This window comes from Phacochoerus africanus, chromosome 1 (genome assembly GCF_016906955.1).
Source record: "Phacochoerus africanus isolate WHEZ1 chromosome 1, ROS_Pafr_v1, whole genome shotgun sequence".
NCBI lineage: Eukaryota > Metazoa > Chordata > Mammalia > Artiodactyla > Suidae > Phacochoerus > Phacochoerus africanus.
This window is the reverse complement of record NC_062544.1, coordinates 164,486,288-164,511,304: the sequence shown is the minus strand read 5'-3', so window position 1 is coordinate 164,511,304 and position 25,017 is coordinate 164,486,288. Positions and strand designations below refer to the sequence as shown.

The following is a 25,017-nucleotide window of genomic DNA, read 5'->3' as shown; positions in this document are numbered from 1 at the left end:
AAGACTGCTGCCAGGGCCCTGGCTTCTGGTACTGCGAGGTAGCTTGTGCTCTGCCAAGCTCAGCAATGGCCTTGGTAAATGAAGTGTTCATCCTGATGGTTGGCATTTGACTCCAAGTCTTAGTAACTCTCTTTATTACATGGGTAGGAACGACTTATTAATTGCTTGAGTTTGGAATCTCTCAATTTTTACAGGTTATATTGGTTTGAGATTAAATATACTGCAAAGTCTATATTCTTATTGCAGATAAAGCTATGTCCTCAAGATCCAGTATCAGAGATGACTGTACTATGGAACTTTATAGCATTCTGCAATATCTACTTCACAGCAACTGCTGGACACATATAATGAAATTTAAAAGCATTATGGGAAAGCAAAACCCCCTTTGGTAAGATTTGTTGGTCTGCAGCTCCCATGCTTCAAACACGAAATGAAAATCTGTAGATGTAAGACAAATGCTTTGGTAAAACACATTAGTTTAAGAAGATAACTATGTGCTTCGCCCCCAAAGATAATCTTGCATTCAAGCAAAACAATCTGCAACTCTAAAAAAATGGATGCAGATTCTCAATTAAGTTGTTAATTTGAGACCCAAATGCTCACTTAATTGCTAAGTGGAAGAAGAGGATCTAGGGATATGAGTTGATCAGTGCAAATATTTTCTGGGAGTTGGCTTGTCACCAGGTGAAATTCCATCAGGTTGTCTCAGGAAGCTGTAACAAGAAAGAGTTTTATTTAATGCAGGAATGAAAGGTACTCAGATTAGGAAATCTTTTTGTAAGACTTTGTCTGAAAATTCTTTGACCTAGCCAGAGGAAACTAGCATTGCATTCAGCCCCTCATCTCTGTCCTCAGCACACAGCATTTATGAAGCACTGCATGTTCCAGTGTAAGCAAGTGCCCGTCTTCAGATTCTTCTTTATCTTTATATAGCATGTGGTGAGCTGTGAATTGGTGATTGCCATGAAAGCAAACTGCATGGTCTCATGATTTTTCCTTTATTGTTGCTGATCATCAGTTCTGTACAACTTCATTGGTATTTTCTGTTCATGAACACTTTTTGCTTCAGGTATAGCAACAGGGTTTCTGTGTTATGTCTACCTTGGTGTCCCCTTCTCCAGCAAGGCTGCCAGAAGTTCAGCTCTGTTGGATTTGCAAGACAGCCATGGATCTTTTGGTCTTAACTATTGTTACCAATTTACATGAGTCTCCTTTTTTGATACTATCCCAGAAACCTTCTGCTTTACAGGCCTCATTAAGAAAAAGATGAATTTACTATTTGATCTAACTCTAAGTGTATTACTCATTCCACCTCAGAAGATTCATTCTGACACATGAAATGGAATTTCTAAATGCCCTCATATTCTTAGAAGTAGAACCCAGTTTTTTATTGATTCCTTTTGAGCAAATGGTGAAACACAGAGTAATCATTCCAATACTAATATTAATATAAGTAACAGTAACAATAATAATAACAGCTAACATTTATGAAGTGCTTTCTATGTTCCAAGTAGAAGCACTGTAAACATATTCACCCAGTCAATCCTCACTCTACAAAGGAGGAATAATTGTTATCACCACCATTTTTTGGATGAAGACACTGAGACACAGATTAAGTAATTACTATAAGGAGACAGCAGTCACCATGTGTCAGCACAGGGTGAACAACTGTACGAGATGATATGAGAGCTGAGCTGGTGTTTGAACACCAAGGGGCATGGGGTATATGTAATTTCATAACAAACCCATTTGATATGGAGAAGAGGCCTCCATGAGGAGGCACTAGGTCATCAGCAAAACTCATGCTGAACTTTTCCTACAAATTAGTACTAGAAGTCCTAAAATCTTAAACTTTCAAGAGTAGTCTTTGCCTCTTTCCTGTGAAGATGAAATGTTTGTTATTGATCTGTGTGCATGGATCCCAGTGTTCCCACTTCCCAGTCTGCATTGTACACAGGCTTTCACTAGTGAGACCTGAGTTGAATGCCTGCCGCTCAAGTTACTGGTGAGTTACTTGGCACAGGTGATTCACCAGAGTTACTTGGCACAGGTGATTCACCATCCTTGAGTTTGTTTGTCTCTAAAATGCAAATACTGTCTTCATTAGATTATTGGAAGAATTAAATGAGCTAGAATATATAAAGTTACCTAATTTATCTAAGATACAGTTTCCTTAGCTATAAAATGGGAATCATAATAGTACCTACTTCAGGGGATCATGTGAGGGTGAAATGAGATAATGTTTATAAAAATGCTTAACCTAAGTAAAAAATGCTTGGCCCAAAGTAAATTCTCCATAGTAACAAACACAGAGAATATTTTGAGGGCTCGGTAAATGCTGTAGCACCTGACCCCCTTTTCTAATTCAGCCTTGGGGGTTAATAGTTGGTATTCCTTGCACCTGTTAATGATTATATTTTAATTTTAACTAGATTTCCATCTTTAGTGGCTATTAACCTACTTTTCTATATCTTTTTATATCTAGTATGACTAAAAGTTTCACATGCCATACTACTCTTTGGAGTTACGATTCCATTAGTGAGGATTAAAGGAACTAGGAAAAGTTGCAGAAAGGGTTGAAGTTCCCATTAAATCATAAGAATTAGTGTATCTCTCTTTTGCATAGGCTCACAGTAGAGGGATTCAAATTCCTGTTTCAAAAAAGAAAGAGAAAGAGAGAAAGAAAGGAATAAAGGAAGAAAAAGAAGGAAGGAAAGAAAGAGGGAGAAAGAAAGAATGAAGGAAAGAAAGAAAATATAGGACTATCTCAAACTCACTTTCTTCTCAATATTAAGTGTAAGAGAAAATTTCTCAAAGCTCACAGACTAATTCAATTCTGACAAGATTTTTCAGGCTAAATTGCAAAGTAATTTAAGATCTCCTTTCAAAGAAAATGCACATATAATTCATAACAAGCCTCCTTTAACTCTTCTTCCCTTTTAACCAATTTTAAACTCAGAACTCTTTGTCATTTTAAAGTTGGAACTTAATGGACCAGAGCCACTTAGGAATCTGTCAAAGACTTTTATTCTGTGCTGAAATTTGTAACTGTTCTTGATGTCATTATCAACCTGGCTTCAACCTAAATCATTGCTGTCTTCATTGTATCTCCATTGAAGTACTGCCCCTTGCTCGCTGAATTCTCTGCTGTTTCCAATGATGGGATTTGGGTTAGTACAGAAAGCCAAGTACCCTCCATCCCTCTCCTGGTCGTCCTGTAGGAAGCTGGAAAATAGATAAGGAGTCAGTGACTCTTGGGGTAGGAGGTACCTCAAGGCTACATTATCCAACTGTCTAGTGAATGAGTTTTATCCATAGCACTCTAGCAGGTAACTCTTTCATTCTAAGTATCTCCAGTGACAGAGCACTTGCCTTTTATAGGTCCCATTCCATTTTCCGTCAGATGTAAGAATTAGGAAATAGAATATAAAGCTGAAATCTTTCTCCCTCTGATGTTTTACTTGTAGGATTTATCTTGCCTTCAGGAAACACAAAGATGAGGCCAGTCCTTCCTCTGCATGACAATCTTTTAAATGCTCACTGTAGGAGTTCCCGTCGTGGCGCAGCAGTTAACGAATCCGACTAGGAACCATGAGGTTGCGGGTTCGGTCCCTGCCCTTGCTCAGTGGGTTAAAGGATCTGGCGTTGCCGTGAGCTGTGGTGTAGGTTGCAGACGCGGCTCGGATCCCGCATTGCTGTGGCTCTGGCGTAGGCCGGTGGCTACAGCTCCGATTCAAACTCTAGCCTGAGAACCTCCATATGCCGTGGGAGCAGCCCAAGAAATAGCAAAAACAACAACAACAACAATAACAACAACAAAAAAAGACAAAATAAATAAATAAATAAATGCTCACTGTAGCTATTTCTGCTAACTTCATCTATCCTTTAAGCATGCCTCCTTCCTTACATCTTCTTCCCCACCACCCTACTCTTTCCTGTGGTCTCTTGTGGTTCCTTGTGGTTCGTCAAGTCTCATTCACATGGTAGCATCCTGACCAGTGAAGAGAGGCCTGTCTGCTCCAGCCACTGAGGAGTGTGACAGGACCATTCTGACTCCTGCCCAGCTTTCTCCACTGCTATCAATGTAGACTTCACCTGGAATGCTCTGCACCATGATCCCCTATCCCAAGCCCTCCAGTGAATGTCCTTTCACTCCTAGAGGAAAATCTTAAGTCCTATAAGTGTCCTGAAAGCTTCTACAATACCTGGTCTGAGCAACATCTCCAGCTGGGTCTCCTACTCTCCCCTCCTTCATTACCCTCCAGCCACACTGCATCTTTGTGGCTCCTCAGACTTACCGATTGAGGATCCAGCTCTGCTTCAAGCATTGGAAAGTTCTTCCTACGCTTTTCATTCAGGATGCCATGTCTTTCAGAGAAGCCCTTCTTGACCACCCTAACTAAAGCAGCACTGTCATCACTCTCTACCCTATCCTCTCATGCAGCTTTATTCTTCTTTTCAGTCTCTATCCTTAAATCATCTATTTATTTGCTTAGTTGTTTATTATGTTGACTTCTCCACTGGAATGCAAGGAACATGAGGTCAGAAGCTTTGTTGTGTTCCCTGATGTATCTTTAGTGCCTAGAACAATGTCTGCACACAGTAGGTGCTCAATTAATATTTGTTAATGGAACAAATTTGTTAATTCAGCCTGAGATTGTATTCTTCTTGGGTACATGATATACTAACTCATATTTCCCAAAGAATTCTCCTCATCTTTTTTTCTTTTGTGCCAGACATCAAAATGGCAAAATGGTATTTGTCAAGGGATTTGGAAAATCACTCTTTGGTGTGAATTTGGATGCTTAGGGAGCAGTCATTAACTAAACAATCCTCCAGAAGCTGAAAGAATTGATTAATGTGCCTCCCCAAACATAGCTCTTTTCTCTGCAGGGTCATTGGCACTTGGGAAGGTGAAACCCTATGGTTCTAACTCAAGCTCAGCGAACTTCTGGCCAGAACCTCTTATTATTAAGAGGCAACTCTTCTAACCTCCCAGGGTGCCTGGAATGCCCCCAGTTCCTGAAGTCATTATGTTTTACAGCAGGTTCTCTTGACGGAGCTTCATTGGCCTTTGGCAGAACATAAGCCAGAATAATGGGCAACCAGATGCCAGAATGAATTCCAATGTGTACACACAATTCTTGGCCCCATAAAAATCAATTCCTTATTCATAATTAAGCAGCTTCTTGAGAAAAGGCAGGTTTGTACAGTTATTAAAAGATGAATAATAGATAAGGATCCACTTGTTTCTTTTTGTGGATGGGGGATAAAAATTTTTAAACACAAAATAGCACTGTAATTAGTTTTTCTTCTACTTTGTGTCTTACCTGTGATTCTCAGGGCCAACCAAACAGAACAGCTTTTACAAATTTCCATCACCCTCTCCATGTTGTAGTTCTCCTTAAGATGTATCCTTTTGAGCAGAATAACAAGGCAACTCTAGATAGATGGGGGAAAAAAGAAACTAGAAGCATCCAGACATAAAGGTCACAAGATGTGTCATCCTGTATGCCTTTTCTTGTTTTCCAAATTGGGTTTAGAGAGCAGAACTGAAAACAAAAGTTGCTAAATGCCTCAGTACTAAAAGGAGCAGCAGGGCTTCCCAGCAGTTAGGGCCACACACCTACCAGTAGGCTTAGTTTGCAACAGAATTAGCCTCATATCCTCCAATTCCAACTCCATTTGGTTCTAATCAGTGGATGAAAGGATTGGGAAAGAATAGAGGTCCTCCTTGGACAGAGTGCAGTGTTTGAGGTATAAAGTTGCTCTTGCTCCCCATGATGGAGTTTCCTCTCCTCTAAGTCAAGTGAAAGGGACTCCACTGAAATCACCCAAGTAGACTGGGGCTGCCTGCAAAAAGAAGGCTCTAGCTTAACCCTGGTGCAAGAAAGTGCAGAGGGACTGAGGCCTCTCAAAACAGAGTCCTTGTATGTGACTTCTTGGCATCTGAGTGCAGAAGAATACAGGGACAGGCCTAGAGATTTCTGAAGGGAGTTGACCGGAGCCTCTGTGTCAGCAGGACCTGAAGGCTCCCTGGCTTGATGTGTTTGGGAAGTGAGGTGAGCCCACTCAGAGCAGTGCTTCATGACCCATGGAAGATGCTCAGTAATGCCCCAAACAAAGGGGACTGGAGGCCAAGAGAGGGGTGATGGTCACTGAGCTGCCAGAGTAGCCCTGATCCAAGCCATAGAAAAGGGCTGGGAATGTGTATAGCTGGCAAGGCAGATGGAACATTGAGTGGCCCTTGTGAGAGAATTCTCAACAAAATGGAGGTGCCACCATGTCAGCAGAGGCCTCCAAGAGAGGGAGCAAGCAGGAACCAGAGTGAGGCTAGGGACCCCTGTCCACCATGGACAATCATTTGACCACAAAAAATGGAGCCCTTGTCTCCCCATCCTTCCTCCATGCCTCTAACAGCAGGGGGCACTGGTGTCCAAGAGGGAGATGGAGGGACACCTCCCTTCCAATTTATCCTGCCTGCCACTCTAGTTCTTCAAAGAGAAGAATCTTGCTTTGAAGATTTAGATTTAGATTTTAAGCTGGACAGTACTAAGTTTCAATAACTGAAAATAACTGAATAATGAGCTTTGACCAAGACATCATTAATGGAACTATATACCCAGCACAAAGAGGATTCAATATAGTACACTTGGAAGCAATGATTGGAAAAAAAATTCATATGTATGTCCCAACTAATCAAGAACTCTATAGTAAACTGGTGCCAGTAGTTTAATTTTTTTTTGTCAGGGATTAAAGATTTGGCAGAAAAAATGGAAGGTCTTTTTGTATATCTTTGGCTATAGTAATCATCTTCCCCCTTTTCCCATTAATTATTAATCTCATAGAAATACTAAAAGGGATGTGATGTATTTGCTTAATACTTTCCTTTAAAATCTTAAAGTAGTATTGACTCCATGTTAACAGAAGAAGTGAGACTGGACTGGAAGATAGAGAAACAGGTTATTCCAATTAGGTACCCAGGACAGTGAGTGGACTGTGGGAGTTAGAAGAACCCGTCAGAGGAGAGCATCATTGTGAAAGAACAGCTGCCCAGGAACTTGAGGTTGTTGAATAGTTTCTGTGAGTAACTGTGGGAAAATATTTTAGCAGTAGTGGTAAAGAGTAATAGGAGTGGGCGGTATTGGAAGCTGGGTGGTCTTGAGAAAGATTGTAAGAATTAAGAGAGAGATGACTCAGTTGGGCCCAGAATGGGAAGATGGCCAGAGTTTTGGAAGGGATGGCATTTCTGGTAATGATGGTGGTACCATTTATAGAACACTTTCCATACACTATCTCATTTTCACTCTCAGCATAATTGCAATACTTTCATCTCTACTTTCTTTTCTCTTACTTCTCTTCCTCACCCTTCTTGTCCTCCTTCTTCAACACTGACATTTATTGAGTCTATGTGCCACGTGCCATTCCACACAAAACAGTGCATAAGAGTAAATGATCCCTGATACCCAAAGCTTCTAGACCAAGAATCAGTCAGAGGGTGAGAGTCAGGCGATGACATCTCAGTTCTGTTTTGGTTGAGGTACTGGTTGGACATCTAGTTTGAGGTACTTCTTTTAGAACTAAACCAAGCCGAGAGACAGAAGAGAGAAAGAGAGAAGGAGGAAGAGGGGAAGGGGAGGAGGAAGGATAGGTTATTTGATGAAGGATGATAAGAAATGCTTATCTAGTTTTATATGCCAGATACCATTTCAAAATCTTGCTAAACATTAATTCATTGAATTCTCATAGTAACCTTGTGTGATAGGTATTACACTACTATTATCACCCTCATTTTATTATCATTTTAAACTTATCATCATCATAGGAAACTGGGTACCTATAGTCTAAGAAACTTGCTTGAGGTCACATAGCCAGGAAGTGGCAGGACTGAGATTTTCACCCAGATCTCAGATTTAGAGACTATGCTCTTAATGTTGCCTAGGCCGCCAGGGGGTTCCCTGCAGGAGCATCATAAAGATGAAAAGAAATGTGCTTGAGAAAAACAGTAGAGTTTCAATCATATCTGTGAATCTTAAATGATACCATGAGCAATATGATCCTATTATTCATGTTGCTCTCATCAAAGGAATTTAGGATATTTCATCCATTTCAAAATTTTTGAATAAAACATACACACATCTATTTCTGAGACTAGATCTAATATGCTGTCATCAAACTAGTTTTTGCTGAATAATCTATTCCAGAACAGAATGAATCAATAACCGGACTTACTTCCAATTTATGAGATGAATATTTAAAGACCACTATGTATTTCTGTGTCATGATATTTTCAAGGATATTAGTTCTATACAGCTCAAATATTGTTTTCCAGAAATCTAGAGAATCACAGATCTATCTTCATCAGCTTGTGCTATAAACAGTGCCTCTTCAGAGTGATATCCCAAAGAATAAGCATCACACAGGTTGGCAGAAAGTTGGATTCCTCTTCCCTGCCTCTCCCCATTTCAGGATTTGTATACACTAATGGTTCAACCATCTCCCTTGGAGGTGGAGGTGTTCCCTTTTTAAGTCTAAAATGCTGAAACCATCAGAACATGATAATCTATCCTTTCTCAAGTTGAAGTTGGAAAACTCTACACGCACTACCCAAACCCTTGGTTGTTTCCAAAAACATCCTCTACAGCTACTGTTCCATAATCCAGAGGCTTAGTGTGGAAACTGAAAACCAGAGCCGAGAGAGATTCCATCTTTGCCAGGGGTAAGAGCCTAAAGGAACAACTTCCTAAAATCCTGGCCGTGAGGAGAGATGAAAGAAAGAAATGAAAGCTCTTGCTTTCTTTATTCTGCTCTTCACCAGAAGCCAGAGGGCTTTGCCTGCCAAATGTCCACTGCTAGACTTGGGGAGATGCACCTCAAGCTCAGTCACCTGGCCTGTTCTTGTCCTTGGGCAGATCCTTGTCCAGGCTGCTGAGGACATTCCTTTCCTCCTAAATCAACTGAGCCAAGAGCTCCTAGCTAAACATGACCTGCTAGCCTGACTTCCATGGCCATTTCCTCCCTGGAGACCTTTCTGTTCCCATGCAAAAGTGACTAGGTTCTCTGCAACCTGGAAGTCTGGTGTGCTGGGAAGGGAGCCACACCCCATCAGCCCACAGGTGGAACTGAGGCCTGGTTCAGCCACAGCACTCTGCTCTCTGTCACTGTGAACTTGTAGAAGTTCTTAGCAGAATGATGATGATGACAGGTGATGAAAGTCAACATTCACTGAGTGTTTATTTTTTGTGCATATAATCAGCATTCAGGAAATGGCTTGCAAGACAAATATAAGTTTTAAATGTACCTCATATCCTCCTACATTTCTGGGGGATGAGTATCATTATGTCCATTTTACAGACTTTGAAACAGCCTGAGTAGTGAAGTAATATACCCAAGGCCATACAGCCAATAAGGATCAGATCTTTGAGGCTCAAGTTAAGTCTCTCGAGTGTTCTCTTTAGTCTTGAATTGATGACCCTAAAACTCCCCATGGCATGACTATATATAAAAAATGCCTAATAAAACATCTTGTAGACGATGATTCATTTTAAGAGATAAATAGTTTTGCAAACCTCCTTCCTTCCTGCATGTCTTCCTTCTTTTCATTCTACTTTCTAGTCAGCCTCATTCCATCAGCCTTTATATAGCCTGCCTTGGGCCAGGCAGCAGGCCGTGTCCTGGGCATACAAGAAGAAGCAAGACCCCACAAAGCTAAGTTCAGGAGCAGAAGCCAGGCATGAAAGCAGGTTTCCAGGAGAAGCCCTGCACCTCACCTGCTAGTGGAATGGAGAAAGGGCGCTATGGCCCCAAATAACATGCTCTGCTCTATCCTTGTGTACAGGAGAGTGCCGCTCATGTTCCTTCCAGGCATGAAATTAAAGGTTCTGGTACCTGAACTCATATTGCTCTTGTAGTCACAGCCACACTCACTCGACTATCCAGATGTGGGTTCATGTTTTCCTCCCCAAAAGATCAATTTTTTAAGGGAGAAAAAAGAAATCTACATTTTTTTTGGCTGCACCCATGGCATGTGAAAGTTCCTGGGCCGGGGATCAAACCTGAGCCACAGCAGGTTTGATCCTTAACCACTAGGTTGCCAGGGAACTCCAAAAGCTACATTTTAAATTTAGTAGCTATATGATCTTTATTTCTCTGACCATTAGTCTCTGTATTTTATTTTTTAAAAGATGAGGGGAGAAAAGAAAGAAAAAGGACAGGTAACCAACCTGCATGATTTACCTGGCAGAGGTGTTATAGGAATGAATAAATTTGTAAAGTAAGAATAAGAGGACTAAATATAAGGTAAATGCGATGGCTTTTTGTATATTCTTAACATGGAATGTAAAGCTCTGAGTGATGTTACCTACCTACCCTTATCCCTCTGCAGATGCCCACAGACATGCTCCCAGGCTGCAGCCATAGCTATCTGGCTCTACCTTGAAGTGCCCTCCACTCTCCCACCTCCTCACCTTTGCTTCCACTTTTTTCTCTGACTGGAATACCCTCTCCCCATCATCAGTTGTTGACTTGCTTCCTTGCTCAATGCCATCCCCTCTATTCTGAAATAGTGCTCATTTCCTCATTTGCCCCATAAATGCTATACATCTTTCACAGTCACACTCAGCACTGGGAGTAGAGCTAGCTGTCATCTGTATCGTAGGCTCCTCTGCCTTTGCCTTGACTGTGTTCAATAAAATGTTTGTAGGCTCCAATTCTGCTTCTCTTCTCTATGCCCTTCCCTACCTGCCCCCAACACCTGCACCTAATGTATCACCTGGTACCTAGCAGATACCCTGTGCATCCTGAGTAACATCCTAGGCACTTTACGGTTGGCAAGTTCACTCGACAAGTCTCCATAGATCAAGGAGAATTAAGCTCTTCCTTTCAGTTAAGCCAAACACCACAGGTAAGGTATGGAGTTTGGCTGTACCTTGTTGGGTGGGGATCAAAGCCCAGGAAGCAAACAACATCTCCCAAAATGCAGACTGTGAACCAGTGGGGATACCCAGATGATGTTGGGTGACACGCGGGGGAATTTTTTTTCAGATTTAATAATTACATAATCTCATATGTATTAAAAACAATAGAATAAGCACATTAAATCTATTATTTCCTAGAATTATTTTAAAAATAATATTTTCATTTGAATAAAAATGTATGATTTAAAGACAAATGTTACATAAATAATGACATGGAATATGGCTAAGAGGTGTAGTGGCAGTGCTTCAAACTTGGGAAGTACAGGGCAGAGAAAACACTTGTGGGGGATGCAAAGGTGAGGATGGAGGCAAAAAGGGTCCTGTTCTGCATCGGATCTGCTGGGAACATCCTTAGGATTTAACAGAATTATTTACAAAACTGTGTTATTGTGCAAAAACCTTTATTCGAAAGGCAAACTGCAACTGGAATGTTTTCTCGTCTCTATTGTTTCTTCATGAGAATGAAGAAATATGTTCACATCAGCTCACACACGTAGCTTTGGGCAGCAAGTTTCAGAATGGCTGTGGGGTTTTATACCCTTTCCCAGGACTATCAGCTACAAAGGACCCAAATATGGGTTTGCTTTTCCTTTTTTTCTGCAAAGCACAACACTTTACAAAGAGAAAAACACTTCAAAGGCAATCCCTTTCTCGCATACATTTCAGGGCTGCATTTGAGATCCACATTTATCTTCCTTATCCAATTACGTGATCAAAGCAGAAGTGTTTGGCCTACTTTGGGGGTTTAAAGACATCCAGGGAAAAAGTAGAAACATTTAAAATTACCTTTTTAATTCCATACATCTTCCTGGAGGAGAATTGGAATCCACTCCCCCTGCTCTCTCTTAACTAGTCTCTAGACACAAAAAATCAGGCTGGAGAGTTAACGTGCTCTAATCATTCAGGCCATAAAAGATTCAGCTACATCTCTGTAAAATCCAATCTCATCTCAAGTCAGTGTGTCTGGTGTAATGTTTGCTCTCTACAGGACTAGAGAGTCCCTTCCAGAAGCACTGAGAAACTCTTGATTTTACCAGATTAGCTTTAAAGATCTTATATTGAAATAAAAAGTGCAAAAAAAAAAAAATCCAGAATGTTACTTTGTTAGTCTCCCCAAAGCTATTGGTTCTAGCACATCTGTTCACTTGAATGCTACCTTATGGAGTTCATGTCTCCCAAAATAGGACATACCTTGTATTTTACATTAACACTGTGAGGTTTGGGTCCTGGTTTGAAAAAAAAAAAAAAAGCAAATACGACGTCCTCAAAAATATTTAAGTGAGCAGACTGCCTATTGGTGGATTGATTTTTCTCAGTGGATATAAATCTGTTGGCAGCCACCAGAATTGGGGTATAAAAGATGACCCCTTGCAGCTGCTGCCATTTGTTTCAGTGGGAAAATGAGAGTTTTGTCTCTCCCAAGGGGTCAATACTGTGATGCTCAAAACGTCATTGGAGCTCTGTTTCTGAAGGGTTACACTGAAGAGGAGCAATGCTTTGTAGTTTATGACAAGATTACAGCAGAATATTTTGTGCATGCTGTGATTTGTATCACCCATTTGTGCACAGGCCATAAAAGTGCACTTTTTATCAGGAACATTTGTGAATATATAACATCACTGAAGACATATGGCCACTAAATAATTCACAGTTATCTATCTCCTCAGCAGAATCCTTATACACCTACAATGTTTTAACGCCTAGTTTGCTCAGAAACAATATTCTTTACAACCCCTCCAATATAAAAATGTTTACTGACTGGCAGCAATATATGGATCCCATGGGATTGGGCTGTAAGGAAGGGGAAACCTTTCCACCTTATCCACCTCCCCTTGTCCTCATCTGTTTCCCCTGAACTCTCCCAACTAGCACCTAAAGTGGGTGTTTTTGCCCTTCCCAAAAATGGGTGCTCAATTCTGATGTCTGGTGGTTGAGTCATGAGATGGGAGTCACTGACTAACCTTCACTCTCTTCTCTTTTCAGTTCTATATCCATTTACAGTCCCAAGGAGAATCCAAATGCATTTGATGCTGCAGCATTCTTCCAGTCCGTGGGAAATTTCCTGGGGATCTTCGCTGGGTCGTTTGCAATGGGGTCAGCGTATGCTGTTGTCACGGCACTGATATCCTTTGTATGTGGAAAGCTGGGGACTGTTAAGAGCAGTCAGTGTTCTGGGATGTTTCTGTGGGTGGACAAATTTCAGGCCAGGAAGTGGCTGCATAGTCTTGTTTAAGTGCAGTACAGCACCACTGGGGCCATCTTGACTCTGAGCCATCCCTGGAAGCGTAGGTTGATACTAGCGGATGAAGGGACCAGGCTCTTTTCCTGTCCAAGGCCAGTTTTCACACTAATCATACTGTCTGACCTAGGATATCAAAGGTCTTAAAAAATTACCACCTAGGAATACAGGGGTATCATGATTGGCTATATTAAAGTCGAGAGGAAGAATTGAAGATCCAAGGTCAGAAATAAATAGGATTGACTGGGAGTGGTAAACTAGGCATTTTCTGCCTCCCTTTTAAACTTGTATCAATCATTAGTTCACAGGATTGGCCCAGCCAAAGATCACTGTGGGTTTAAACAAGCATGCATGGCTGTTTTATGGAAGGGAAACAGCAAGCAATGCAGATACAATGTTTGTCATTGGCAATTGTGTCTTCTCATTCTCTCTTTTTCAGTAGAGAAGCGAGAGGATGGATAGAGTTCTTAGAGGACTTGAGCCAGGGAAAGAAGCTGGTCTGGTGAGCTCTTCACTTAAAATAGTTGGTAAGGCAAAAATAAGTCACATTTAAAGAGGAAAGCCAGAACGCTGATGTCAAATGTGAGGGCTTAACAGAGGCTGCTGAAAAAAGGCAGAGAAAAAGGCCAAAGACCTTGAGGAAAAGAGAAGGAAGAAAGGAGAAAGGTCCTAAAGGGGTCAGAAGTCAAGGAAAAGAAAGCAAAATGTTGGTGGCCCAGAAGTTCACTGAGCAATAGCTAAAAAGCTAGGTTCTACTAAAGGTTTCTAAGTCAGAAGATGAAAAAAACATAGACACTGCCTTTAAATAATGACCAACTTGGAAAGACAAGCTCCAGAGTAAGGGTTGGATAGAAAATGAGTGCCAAAGCCACAGCCAACTTATTAAGACTATAAATATTCAAATCAGGATGAGGCTATTGTGCCTGGAATAGTCCAACAGACTCTTGGCCAATCTTATGATTCTGGAAAATAATTTGAAAAGTATTTTTTACATGCAGAATGGGACTTGGGCTTGACCTGAAAGATAGGTAGGATACATGCAAAGGCTACATAATAAGCAATTCAAGAGAAGGCTAGTATTCATGAAGATGTGAGGAGGGGACTGCTGTGGCCCATGGCAGTCATGCCTGAGAGAATGGAGGGCTCCGGCTGGCAAGCAGTGGGTGATAAGCTGGTAATAGCAGGATGGCATCAGCTGGTGGAGTATCTTGGAGTGTTATTCAAAGGAGTCTGAGCTTCTTTCTGTTGTCCACAATTAGCTATTTAGGGTTTCTGCTCAGGAGAGTGACACTGAAAGTCCTGTCCTTAGAACATAAATGAGGAACTGATGTGTAGAGTGAAAGAGAGGAGGAGGATTAAAATCAAGGAAAACTGTGATGAACTGTGGGGCAAAATCAGGAAGGAGGTCAATGTTCAGAAGAATCTCTAGGACTTAGTGATGGTTGGTTATAAGAGATAAAGAAGAGAAGAGAATCAAAAGGCCACCCCAGAGTTTTGTCCTGGAAACCCTGGAGAATGTCAACTCCACTGACAAAAATAAAGCCAGCCAGAAAAGGTCGGACTGACTTCCAACAAAAATAAGAACTAACAATCTATCTGTTATTGGTGACATGTCAGGCAGAGAAATACAGTTATTCTCCCAATTTTCAACTGAAGAAATGGACACATAAGTTTAGACAATTTGACCAAGGTCATACAGCTAGGACATTTCAAGACAGGGATTTAAAGCCAGATCTTTGGCCCCAGGGACTGCCCTAAGTAGAGGAGCTGAGATTGGAACTTTTCTTTGCCTGCTGCACAGGGAATGTATGGACACATAAGTAAACAAATTGATAAGGGAAGGGAAAACTATTCCTGGAGATTGGACTTATGCCCTGAGATTGGTCCAGATCTTAGAGATATGATACAGAAAAGGAAGAGAGAGGGGCTCAGAAATAGTGGTGGCGCCCTCTGGCCTTGGCTCTCACAAACTCAGGCTGCAAAGGAGACAGGAGTATGGTCAATTCCTCCATCATAACCAGCTGGGTACCTCCATAACTAGGCAAAGCCTCCTCAGGATGTGGGCCCCTGGACTCTGGACAAGTTGGAGAACTGAACCTCTGAGGCCATGGAAAGAGAAGAACCCCTTATGCCCACTATTACTGAATCTGGCCCGAGTATTGTCTTTAAAACACACTATAAGAGGGGATTCAGTGAAACAAACTTCATAGAAACAAAGCCTTCCCTCTGAGTAACAAGAGCAGATGCTAGAGAAGGGGTTAAGGGCAGCCCATACTTTCCTCTAGATAAAGAATTGTCTCCAGATCCTTACTGAATCTCTTTCCAGAAAAGATGTTTTACAAAACAAATTTATTCAAATCTCCCTAGTTGAAAAACTTACACATTCCTTCTTGCATACAGGGCCCTCTTCTGAGTTCTTAACATATTGTAAGTGGTTTATATACCTAAGAGATAAGTTGCATCCTTATGCACAATTCAGGCATGGAAACCAAGGCACAGAGTGGCCAGGGGATGCATCTAAGCTGATACAATGAATGAGCCCAGGTAGAGGTGGTTGCTTTCTGAAGACCACACTCCCAACTGTGACATTATCCTTGGTATTTTTTATAAGATTGTTTTTAAGACTTAAAAAACAAACATTTTTAGGAGTTCCTCAATGGCATAGTGGGTTAAGGGATCACTGCTGTAGCTTGGATTGCTGTTGTGGCTTGGATTTGATCCCTGGCCAGGGAACTTTTACATACCAAAGGTGTGGCCAAAAAATTTAAAAAAAAAACACCTTTTTTAATATATGTCATCTCTTTTACTCTCCACACTGTGCGAGTAGTTATTATTCTTATTGCCAATTCACCTAGGATACAAATAAGGCTCAGAGAAGCTCAAAAATCACACAGCCAGTGACTTGCAGAGCCAAGGTTCAAACCCAGATCTTCTACTAAACAGCTCTTGATGTGGAACTTTTTTTTAGATTTTGTCCTAGAAGCACAAAAACACAATGTAACATCTTATCTGTCAGGGCATTTTCTGCCTAATGATGGACACAATTGCAGTGTAGCCCTTTCCTATCCAGCACCTTCTCCTAATCATCTCCCTGTAACCCATTCTTTGCATGACTCAGATCACCGTGCAGTTGTTCTATTTGCAACTTATAGACTATTGATCAAGTTTCACCCTGGCCGAAATGAACCATTGCCTGCCAAAGAGCATCTTGTTTGACCTAGAAATAATACACCTTTTCTTCCATCCTACTTATACAAAGAGGGCCTGGGTGGCAGCTTACCTATCACTGAATGTAAATGCTCCTCTTCATCAAATTTCCATTCCCAAGAAAGAAGGCCCTTCAAGATGATCTGTCCATAGCCCAGGGCTCCCCAGGGAGCAGTGTCCTTCTCTGGTGTTGATGTGCTGGCAGCACGTCACCCAGCCACATGCTCCTTGGCCTTGTTTTCCCAGATCTGCCAGTCTCCTGAAGGGCACACCCCAAGGACTGAGGCTAATTCTCAGAGATTTTGTGTCTGCACTTAGCTGATTTTCTCCTCTTAGTAAGATGTCTTTTTTTATCTGAACCCCAGTTTGCATTTTTATAGGAGTGCTCAGCCCCCAGTGGAGCATGAAGCTCATGCTGGCCTTCAAAGTAAGCCTCAGTGAGAGTTACAGTCATGCCTGAAAATCAGTTCTCTCATCTAAAACTATTACAACCAGATTAGTTTTTTTCTTAGTTAAAAAGGAGATTTATCTGTAAAAACAGTTGTTTCCCTTAACGTGTCTCTGTCACTTGACCAAATTTACCAAACTGTGTGAGTTCCCCATGCTGGAAACAGGCCTGTTTTTCCTCCTGTCCTGGAGCGCCTTCCTGTCTGCCGAGGCCGCTGGCCTAACAGGTCAGTGCTTTGTTCTGCACAGTAAACTGGATGTGTGGCTACGTGTGTGTCCCCCCGCACCACACACACACACACACACACACACACACACACACACACACACACACACACACACACACCCACACACACACACACACACCCATATCCCCTTCCCTGACCCAGCAGGAGGTGAAATGAAATCTTTCATTGTAGGTTTGTGTCACATCCCTCCTGGGTACCTTGTGGAGGGGAAAAAAAAAAAATCATTCATTTATATAACAGCTCAACCAGAAGTCTCCAAACTGCCATTTCCTCTTCTCTCCTTTCTGGTCAGGAAGGGGATGTTGAAATCTATGAATGACTGATGTTTGAAAGTGATGGATGACTTTATAATGGGAGTCTCTGCTCAGAGTGTGAAGGGACGCCCACCTGCTGCAAAGAACAGGGTTGTGGGTTTTCTTTGGCTGTTAACAGTGATGCCCACCTAGGAAGCCTCTCATGGGTGCACACCTCCACACATAGCAGTTTTTAAAATCTTTGCAGATACTCCACAGCAGGCCAGAAAATGAGGAGCTAACATGGTGGTTCCAGAGTTTAATATCTCTTACCGTAGAAAGTCTATATGTAGAGTCCTTTGAGGTGGAACAGTTGATAGAGAAAGAAGCAGTGCCTAAGGTCCCGGGGGCCACCCATCCTGTATCTGGATTCGGGGCAATTAGATTGCCTTTCTGCAACAGCGAGGGTTTGCACTTGGCTAGCTTCAACGATTGGGTGCTTTTCCATGTAGAAGAATCACTGTGGTTCTGAGCAAATGTCAAGCTATTTCTCTCCTTTGCCCGAGTTTCCTGCTTCTTCTGGGGTTCACTCCTGGATCCCTGCCTGCTCACTACATCTTAATTGAATTCAAGTGGTGAAACTCCCCCCTTGAAGTGCTAAGATATGCCTCCCTGGGTATATCCTGCATTTTCATAGGTGATACTTTAAGTGTAAATAATAATAAAAGTTGACATATAGTGAAAGTGTACCATGATCCACGTGCTGGCTAACTGTCTTTCATGGGTATTCTCATTAATTTACAGAAAGACCGAAATTTAGGTACTATACTCTGGTTACTTATCCAACAATACATGGTAGACTGGGATTTCAAACTTAAGAGATCTGATTGCAGAGCCTGGAATCATGGGTACCAATGACTGCTACCTTGAATGAAATTCTATCTATGGAATATGATGCAGGCCCCCAAGAGTAGGAAGATATTTGGGGCTCCAAGAGCCTTCGAGTCCACTTGCTTCTAGGCTGGTTTGGGATCTCCTGTGAAAGCCATGGCAAATCTTTTTTTATAATGATAAGCTGTCACTCTGGGAAGCTGACCTGTCTTACTTCATAGCCACGGGAACCAGACAATTCCCACAGGCTTTGAGGGTCTGTTTCTGATACAGACAGCCACCCTGCCAGACCTTATGACACATAATCAAGATGACATTACGAGAGTCCGCCCTCCCGGGCCCTTATATCATTCCAAGTCATTCCAACGCAACATCCATTATATTAGTGCCTTACCATGTTATTACAGAGGTTGCCAAAGAGCATACACATTCCAGAGAAAAAGAATACTAGTGTTCCTTAAATGAAATATTAGAGGAAACAATTTACATCAGTCATTCAAAAATTTTGATTTCCTTTCTTCCACATTCTATGCTTTTTTCAGCACTTAATTTGTTGTAAAATAATATAAATAATGTTAAAAATTAGAATGAGGTGTTTGACCCTCTGGAAAGGTAAATTAGTATCTTAATTCACCCGATATTTTTTAGTTTACTGTTGAACTTTGTAATAAACACACATACATTCCCCATGCCTAAGATTTTTTTCAGTGTGTGAATTGTCTTAGTATTTCCTGTCCCATTTCAACAAGATCTTATTTTCTTAACTCATTTAAAGGTTATGGTCCATGTATGAATGGCTAGTTTATCTGTGCCTTGTTCTTCTGCCACTGTTTTCAACAGGATATCCTTATTAGACGTCATGCATATCACCTCTAAGGAGCCAGCATCGTGGGGTGTGTGGCTGCAGGTGTGGGCCTCAGTAGCAAAAAGATCCAAATGTCCACAGTTGCGTCCAGGGAAGTGCTCACATCCAAAACAGTAGATTAAGCAACATGCCCAACAGGCATTTGATACAAACCAGACTTTAGGTGTGAGCACTTTGTATTGCCAAAGACCAAGCCTGCTTAGTCCAAATTACTTATGTGTTTGTTTATTATTTAATCCTTGCCTATTTCTAAATTGGATTAGAGACAACTCATAACATGAACCATGTATATCATGGGACCATTTAGTTGAGTGTAGACACTCAACTGCTTTGGGATGGAGTTTTTCTGCAAAATTAGGCAGCTGTTCATTGCTGTGGTCTGGCAATAAATATGGCTTTGAGCTTTCTGGCAGCAAAAGCTGAAAGGGAAACACGATGAATTATGTAGGAATAATATAGAATTAAAAATGAATCACACTTATTTCTAAAAACGGGCAACCTTTTTTTTCTCCTAAAATTTTAGGGAAATTCATCACATGCTTCTTTATGTAAGGGCCTCTGAGTACCATAATGGACAATATATTGTTTTAGACAAGATGGAGAGCCATTCTTCATGCAGTCGTTTCTCATACCAACTTTCAATAAAATCCGAGGGTGTGGTATTAAGTCACAATTCTCTGAAGGTTTTTCATATAATAAGAAAATCCTTCTAGTTTTAGTCCACAAGTAAACTAATATAATGCAAAGCCAAAATCTAGAAAATTAAAAAAAAAATGCTTAACAAATGAATATTTGATAATGAATACAGTGAATGAAATGAAATGAGCTCTTAAATCGTTTATGAGTGATAGTGATAACCTGCAATCCCAGGGCCTTTTACACATCAATGTCTGTCCTAGGTCCTAGGAATGGCGTTTACAACCAGAGGTTTTCCAACAATTCCCCAGGCCCTGACATTGCTAGGTGGGTGTTCAAGGATGTCCATCAGGTGAGCAGGGCTCCAGGTTTGCCGCCCTACTTCACTCCTCTTTTTGTTTCCACAAATTGGGTTTCTACATAAGATTTCATTTGAAAAAAAGAATTTCTGGGAGTTCGCATCTTGGTGTAGCAGAAATGAATGAATCTGACTGGTAACCATGAGGTTGCGGGTTCAATCCCTGGCCTCGCTCAGTGAGTTAAGGATCCAGCGTTGCCTTGAGCTGTAGTGTAGGCCGGCAGCTGCAGCTCCAATTTGACCCCAGCCTGGCAACTTCATATGCTGCAAGTGTGGCCCTAAAAAAAGAAAAGAAAAGAAAAAAAGAATTTCTGTTGCTTTAAACAAAATACATCTGTTTTTGCGAACATTTTTTTTTGCTTTATCTTACTACCAAGTTAAGGCATATACACTGCAGAAAATTTGGAGAATGTTGACTCACAGAAGGAAATAAAATTAGAGTTACCTGTTTTCTCACTGCCTATTAATAGCTTTTGTTTGTATTTGTCTGAGTCCATATTCATACACTTAATTTAATATATATCTGCATAGATATATGTAATTATATTTTTATCTTTAAGTAACTTGCTTTTTTCACTCAGTAACTTATAATGAATATTTTTCATGGCATTAAGTGTTCTTCTCTATTATTATTTTTAATGGCTGCCTGGTACTATGTCATATTAACTTGCTATAATTTATTATACTAACCTTTTGATTGTTTATAGTTTTCAACATTATTAATATGATTGCAGTGGTAATCCTTACAGACTGATGAATGAACTTCTGTTTATTTAACTGCCTAAAAATAAAATTCTTGTGTTAATAAAAATGCTAAAATTTTAATGTCTTAGAAAAATTCATCCAAGTTATCCTCCAGAAAATTTGGATTCTTTTATATTTCCTCTATCAATGTAAGTGTTCATTCACTCATATCTTCACCAGCCTACATCATATTCATCCCTACTAATTTGATGATCAAGTTCCATTTCATTCAGATTTAAATTTATTACATTTTTACTGAGGAGATCATTTTAATTATATGTCATTGGCAATTTGTATTTCTCCTTTGGCAAACTGCCTGTTAATGCCCTTTGTCCTTTTTTTCTACTGAGGTGCTTATCTTTGTTACATTAAATTTTAGAAGCTCTTTATCTGTTAAAAAATTAGACTTTTGACTGTCATGTAAGCTATAAATATTCTCCAGTTCATAGTTTTGCCTTTTAAATATGTTATGTTTAGGTAAGGGAAAATGTCATTATAGAAATTTCAAGTTTCATATGGTTAATTTTATCTCTTCCTTAGAAAGCCCAAGACTTTGTTGATTTCTATTTAAAAGCTCAGGATTTATTATAATAATGTATACATCCTTTTAATACTTGTCTGGTTTTATTCTTGTATTGGGATCCAATTGGAATTTTTTTCGGTATGAGGTGCAAGATATAGTAGGGATTTGATTTTCTTCCTAGGTTGTTAGTCACTAATCCTAACAACTTTAACCTGTGAATTTATAATATAATGCCCATGTATGTAAGTACATATATGTGTATGTATGTTCTGGGCTTTCTATTGTCCACTGGACTTTTGCTCTTCACTATTTTCATCAATCCATTTCTCATTCCCCTTTCCCATTTTCAAGAGATTTTTTACTATACTCACATATTTATATCCAGAATGACTTGAAAATTACTTTATGTTTCAAACAGAAAATAACTTTAGGGTTATGATTGGAGTTGTATTAAATTTTTAGATTAATTTGAGGAGAAGTGGTGTTTTTACAGTGTTGACTCTTCCCATTGAGGAATATGTTATGTCTCTCCATTTATTCAAGTCATCTTTTATGGCCCTTAGTAAATTTTTACAGTTGTTTTCACATTAGACCTACAAATTTCTTATTAAGTACTTTTAAAGCTATTTCACATTTTGGCATACTATGATGAATGGAAACTTCTTTCATTATAGTTTCTGGATGGCTGTTGTTTGTTTATGTGCATCTTGACTTCACTATGCTATTTGATTTACTCTCTGCAGTGCTGAAATATAGAACCAGAGCTGATGTGTAGAATTAGGATTGATGGGCTGAAGGTATATTAGACTATCAGGTCCACGAAGGCTATATCAGCACCAGCAGTGTGGCCAAAGCATGTGAGGCATTCAATATCTTTTGAGCAATGGAATGAATGATTTTAGCTCAACAAAAGGAAAACTTTCCAAAATGTGAATAACAGGCTGTTTTATAAGGTAGCGAGTGCCTTGCCTGATAATATTCTCGCAGATTCTACATGCCCACTGGTCAGGGAATTCCAGAGCAGATTCGCACAACTAAATGACATATCATACATTACATTAATCTGCAATTTCATTTCCCCAGTTGTTAAGTTAAAATAGAGACATGTAGACCTGAGGAAACAAGAGCTTAGTCTAAAGAATATGGTGGACATATGTCAGTTTGGGTTGCCCGGCACCAATTCTCATTTTCATGAGTAACAGCATCCTTATATTATTGGGAAATGACCCCTCTTACTCAGATACCATCTTGTTAACCAAGGACCTCACCCTCCCCTGCCAAAGAGAATTGGGACATTTGAAGCTAGCTCAACCAGACGCTCTTTCCCTGGAGTGTTACCTTTAGAAGGGAGCTAGAAGGATAAATAATAGTTGACATCTGTACTTTCCAACAGCAAGACCCTTCTAGGACTCTCTATTTATTCCTGCCACAGATCCCTAGACCTGCCTTTATGCCTCTTCCCTCGAATAAACTCCTTTCTTTTTTTTATTACTCAAATGAATTTATCACATCTGTAGTTGTATAATGATCATAACAATCCAATTTCACAGGATTTCCATCACACAGCCCAAGCACATCCCCCTACCTCCCAAACAGTCTCCTCTGGAGACCATAAATTTTTCAATGTCTGTGAGTCAGCATCTGTTCTGCAAAGAAATTCAGTCTGTCCTTTTTTCAGATTCCACGTGTCAGTGAAAGCATTTAATATTGGTGTCTCAATGTATGGCTGACTTCACTCAGCATGATAATTTCTAGGTCCATCCATGTTGCTAAAAATGCTGTTATTTCATTCCTTTTAATGGCTGGGTAATATTCCATTGTGTATATGTACTACTTCTTCTTGATCCACTCCACTGTTGATGGACATTTAGGTTGTTTCCATGTCTTGGCTATTGTAAATAGTGCTACAATGAACATTGGAGTACATGTGTCTGCGAGTCATGGTTTTCTCTGGGTAGATGCCCAGGAGTGGGATTGCTGGATCAGATGATGTTCTATTTTTAGTTTTCTGAGGCATCTCCATACTGCTTTCCACAGTGGTTGCACCAATTTACAATCCCACCAAGAGTGTACGAGGGTTCCTTTTTCTCCACACCCTCTCCAGCACTTATTGTTTGTAGACTTTTGGATGATGGCCATTCTGGCTGGTGTAAGGTGGTACCTCGGAGTGGTTTTGATTTGCATTTCTCTAATAATGAGTGATGTTGAATGTCTTTTCATGTGTTTTTTGGTCATCTGCATGTCTTCTTTGGAGCACTATCTGTTTAGATCTTCTGCCCATTTTTGGATGGGGTTGTTTGTTTTTATGGTATGGAGCTGCAGAAGGTGTTTATCAATTTTGGAGATGAATCCCTTGTCAGTTGATTCACTTGCAAAGATTATCTCCCATTCTGTGGGTTGTCTTTTCATTTTGTTTAGGGTTTCCTTTGCTGTGCAGACACTTTGAAGTTTGATTAGGTCCCATTTGTTTATTTTTGTTTTTATTGTCAACACTCTAAGAGGTGGATCTGAGAAGATGTTGCTGTGGTTTATGTCAGAGAGTGTTTGGCCTATGTTTTCCCCTAAGAGTTTTATACTGTCTGGTCTTATATCTAGGTCTTGAATCCATTTGGAGTTTATTTTTGTGTATGGTGTTAGGGAGTGTTCTAATTTCATTGTTTTCCATGTGGCTGTCCAGTTTTCCCAGCACCACTTATTGAACAGGCTGTCTTTTCTCCATTGTATATCCTTGCCTCCTTTGTCATCGATTAGTTGATTGTAGGTGTGTGGGATGAATTCTGGGCTTTCTGTCCTGTTCCACTGATCTATATTTCTGTCTTTGTGCCAGTACCATATGGTTTTGATGAGTGTTGCTTTGTAGTAAGTCTTATGTCTTATGACTGGAAGCCTGATTCCTCCAGCTGCTCTTTTCTTTTTCAGGATGTCTTTGGCTATTCTGGGTCTTTTGCACTTCCAAAAAAAAGTTTAAAAGATTTTGTTTGAGTTCTGTGAAAAATGTCCTTGGTAATTTGATAGGGATTGCATTGAATCTGTACATTGCCTTGGGTACTATAGTCATTTTGATAAAATTGACTCTTCCAATCCACGAGCATGGTATATCTTTCCATCTATTTGTGTCATCTTTGATTTCTCTCATCAGTGTCTTATCATTTTCAGAGTACAGGTCTTTTGTCTCTTTAGGTAGGTGTACTCCTAGGTATTTTATTCTTTTGGATGTGATGGTAAATGGGATTGCTTCCCTAATTTCTCTTTCTGATCTTTCATTGTTAGTATATAGAAATGCTGTCAATTTCTGTGTATTAATTTTGTATCCTGCGACTTTGACAAATTCGTGGATGAGCTCTAATAGTTTTCTGGTAGAGTCTTTACGATTTTCTAGGTATAGTATCATGTGATCTGCAAATAGGGATAGTTTTACTTCTTCCTTTCCAATGTGGATTCCTTTTATTTCTTTTACTTCTCTGATTGCTGTGACTAGGACTTCCAGAACTATGTTGAAAAGTAGTGGTGAGAGCAGACATCCTTGTCTTGTTCCTGATCTCAATGGGAATTCTTTCAGCTTTTGACCATTGAGAATGATGTTCTCTGTGGGTTTGTCATATATGGCCTTTATTATGTTGAGGTAGGTTCCGGTTATGCCCAATTTCTGA

At 40.3% G+C, this 25,017-nt stretch overlaps 1 protein-coding gene across 3 annotated transcripts in view; it reads left to right on the top strand.

Annotated features, from left to right (window-relative positions):
• The window catches only part of SLC9A9 (solute carrier family 9 member A9), a 557,820-nt gene that overhangs the window by 252,768 nt on the left and 280,035 nt on the right, over positions 1 to 25,017 (top strand). For all 3 annotated transcript variants that reach the window (XM_047784062.1, XM_047784054.1, XM_047784070.1), the window contains 2 exons: positions 12,960 to 13,098; positions 16,991 to 17,096. In XM_047784062.1, the coding sequence (XP_047640018.1) occupies positions 12,960 to 13,098; positions 16,991 to 17,096 (245 nt within the window). The remainder of the gene's footprint in view (positions 1 to 12,959; positions 13,099 to 16,990; positions 17,097 to 25,017) is intronic.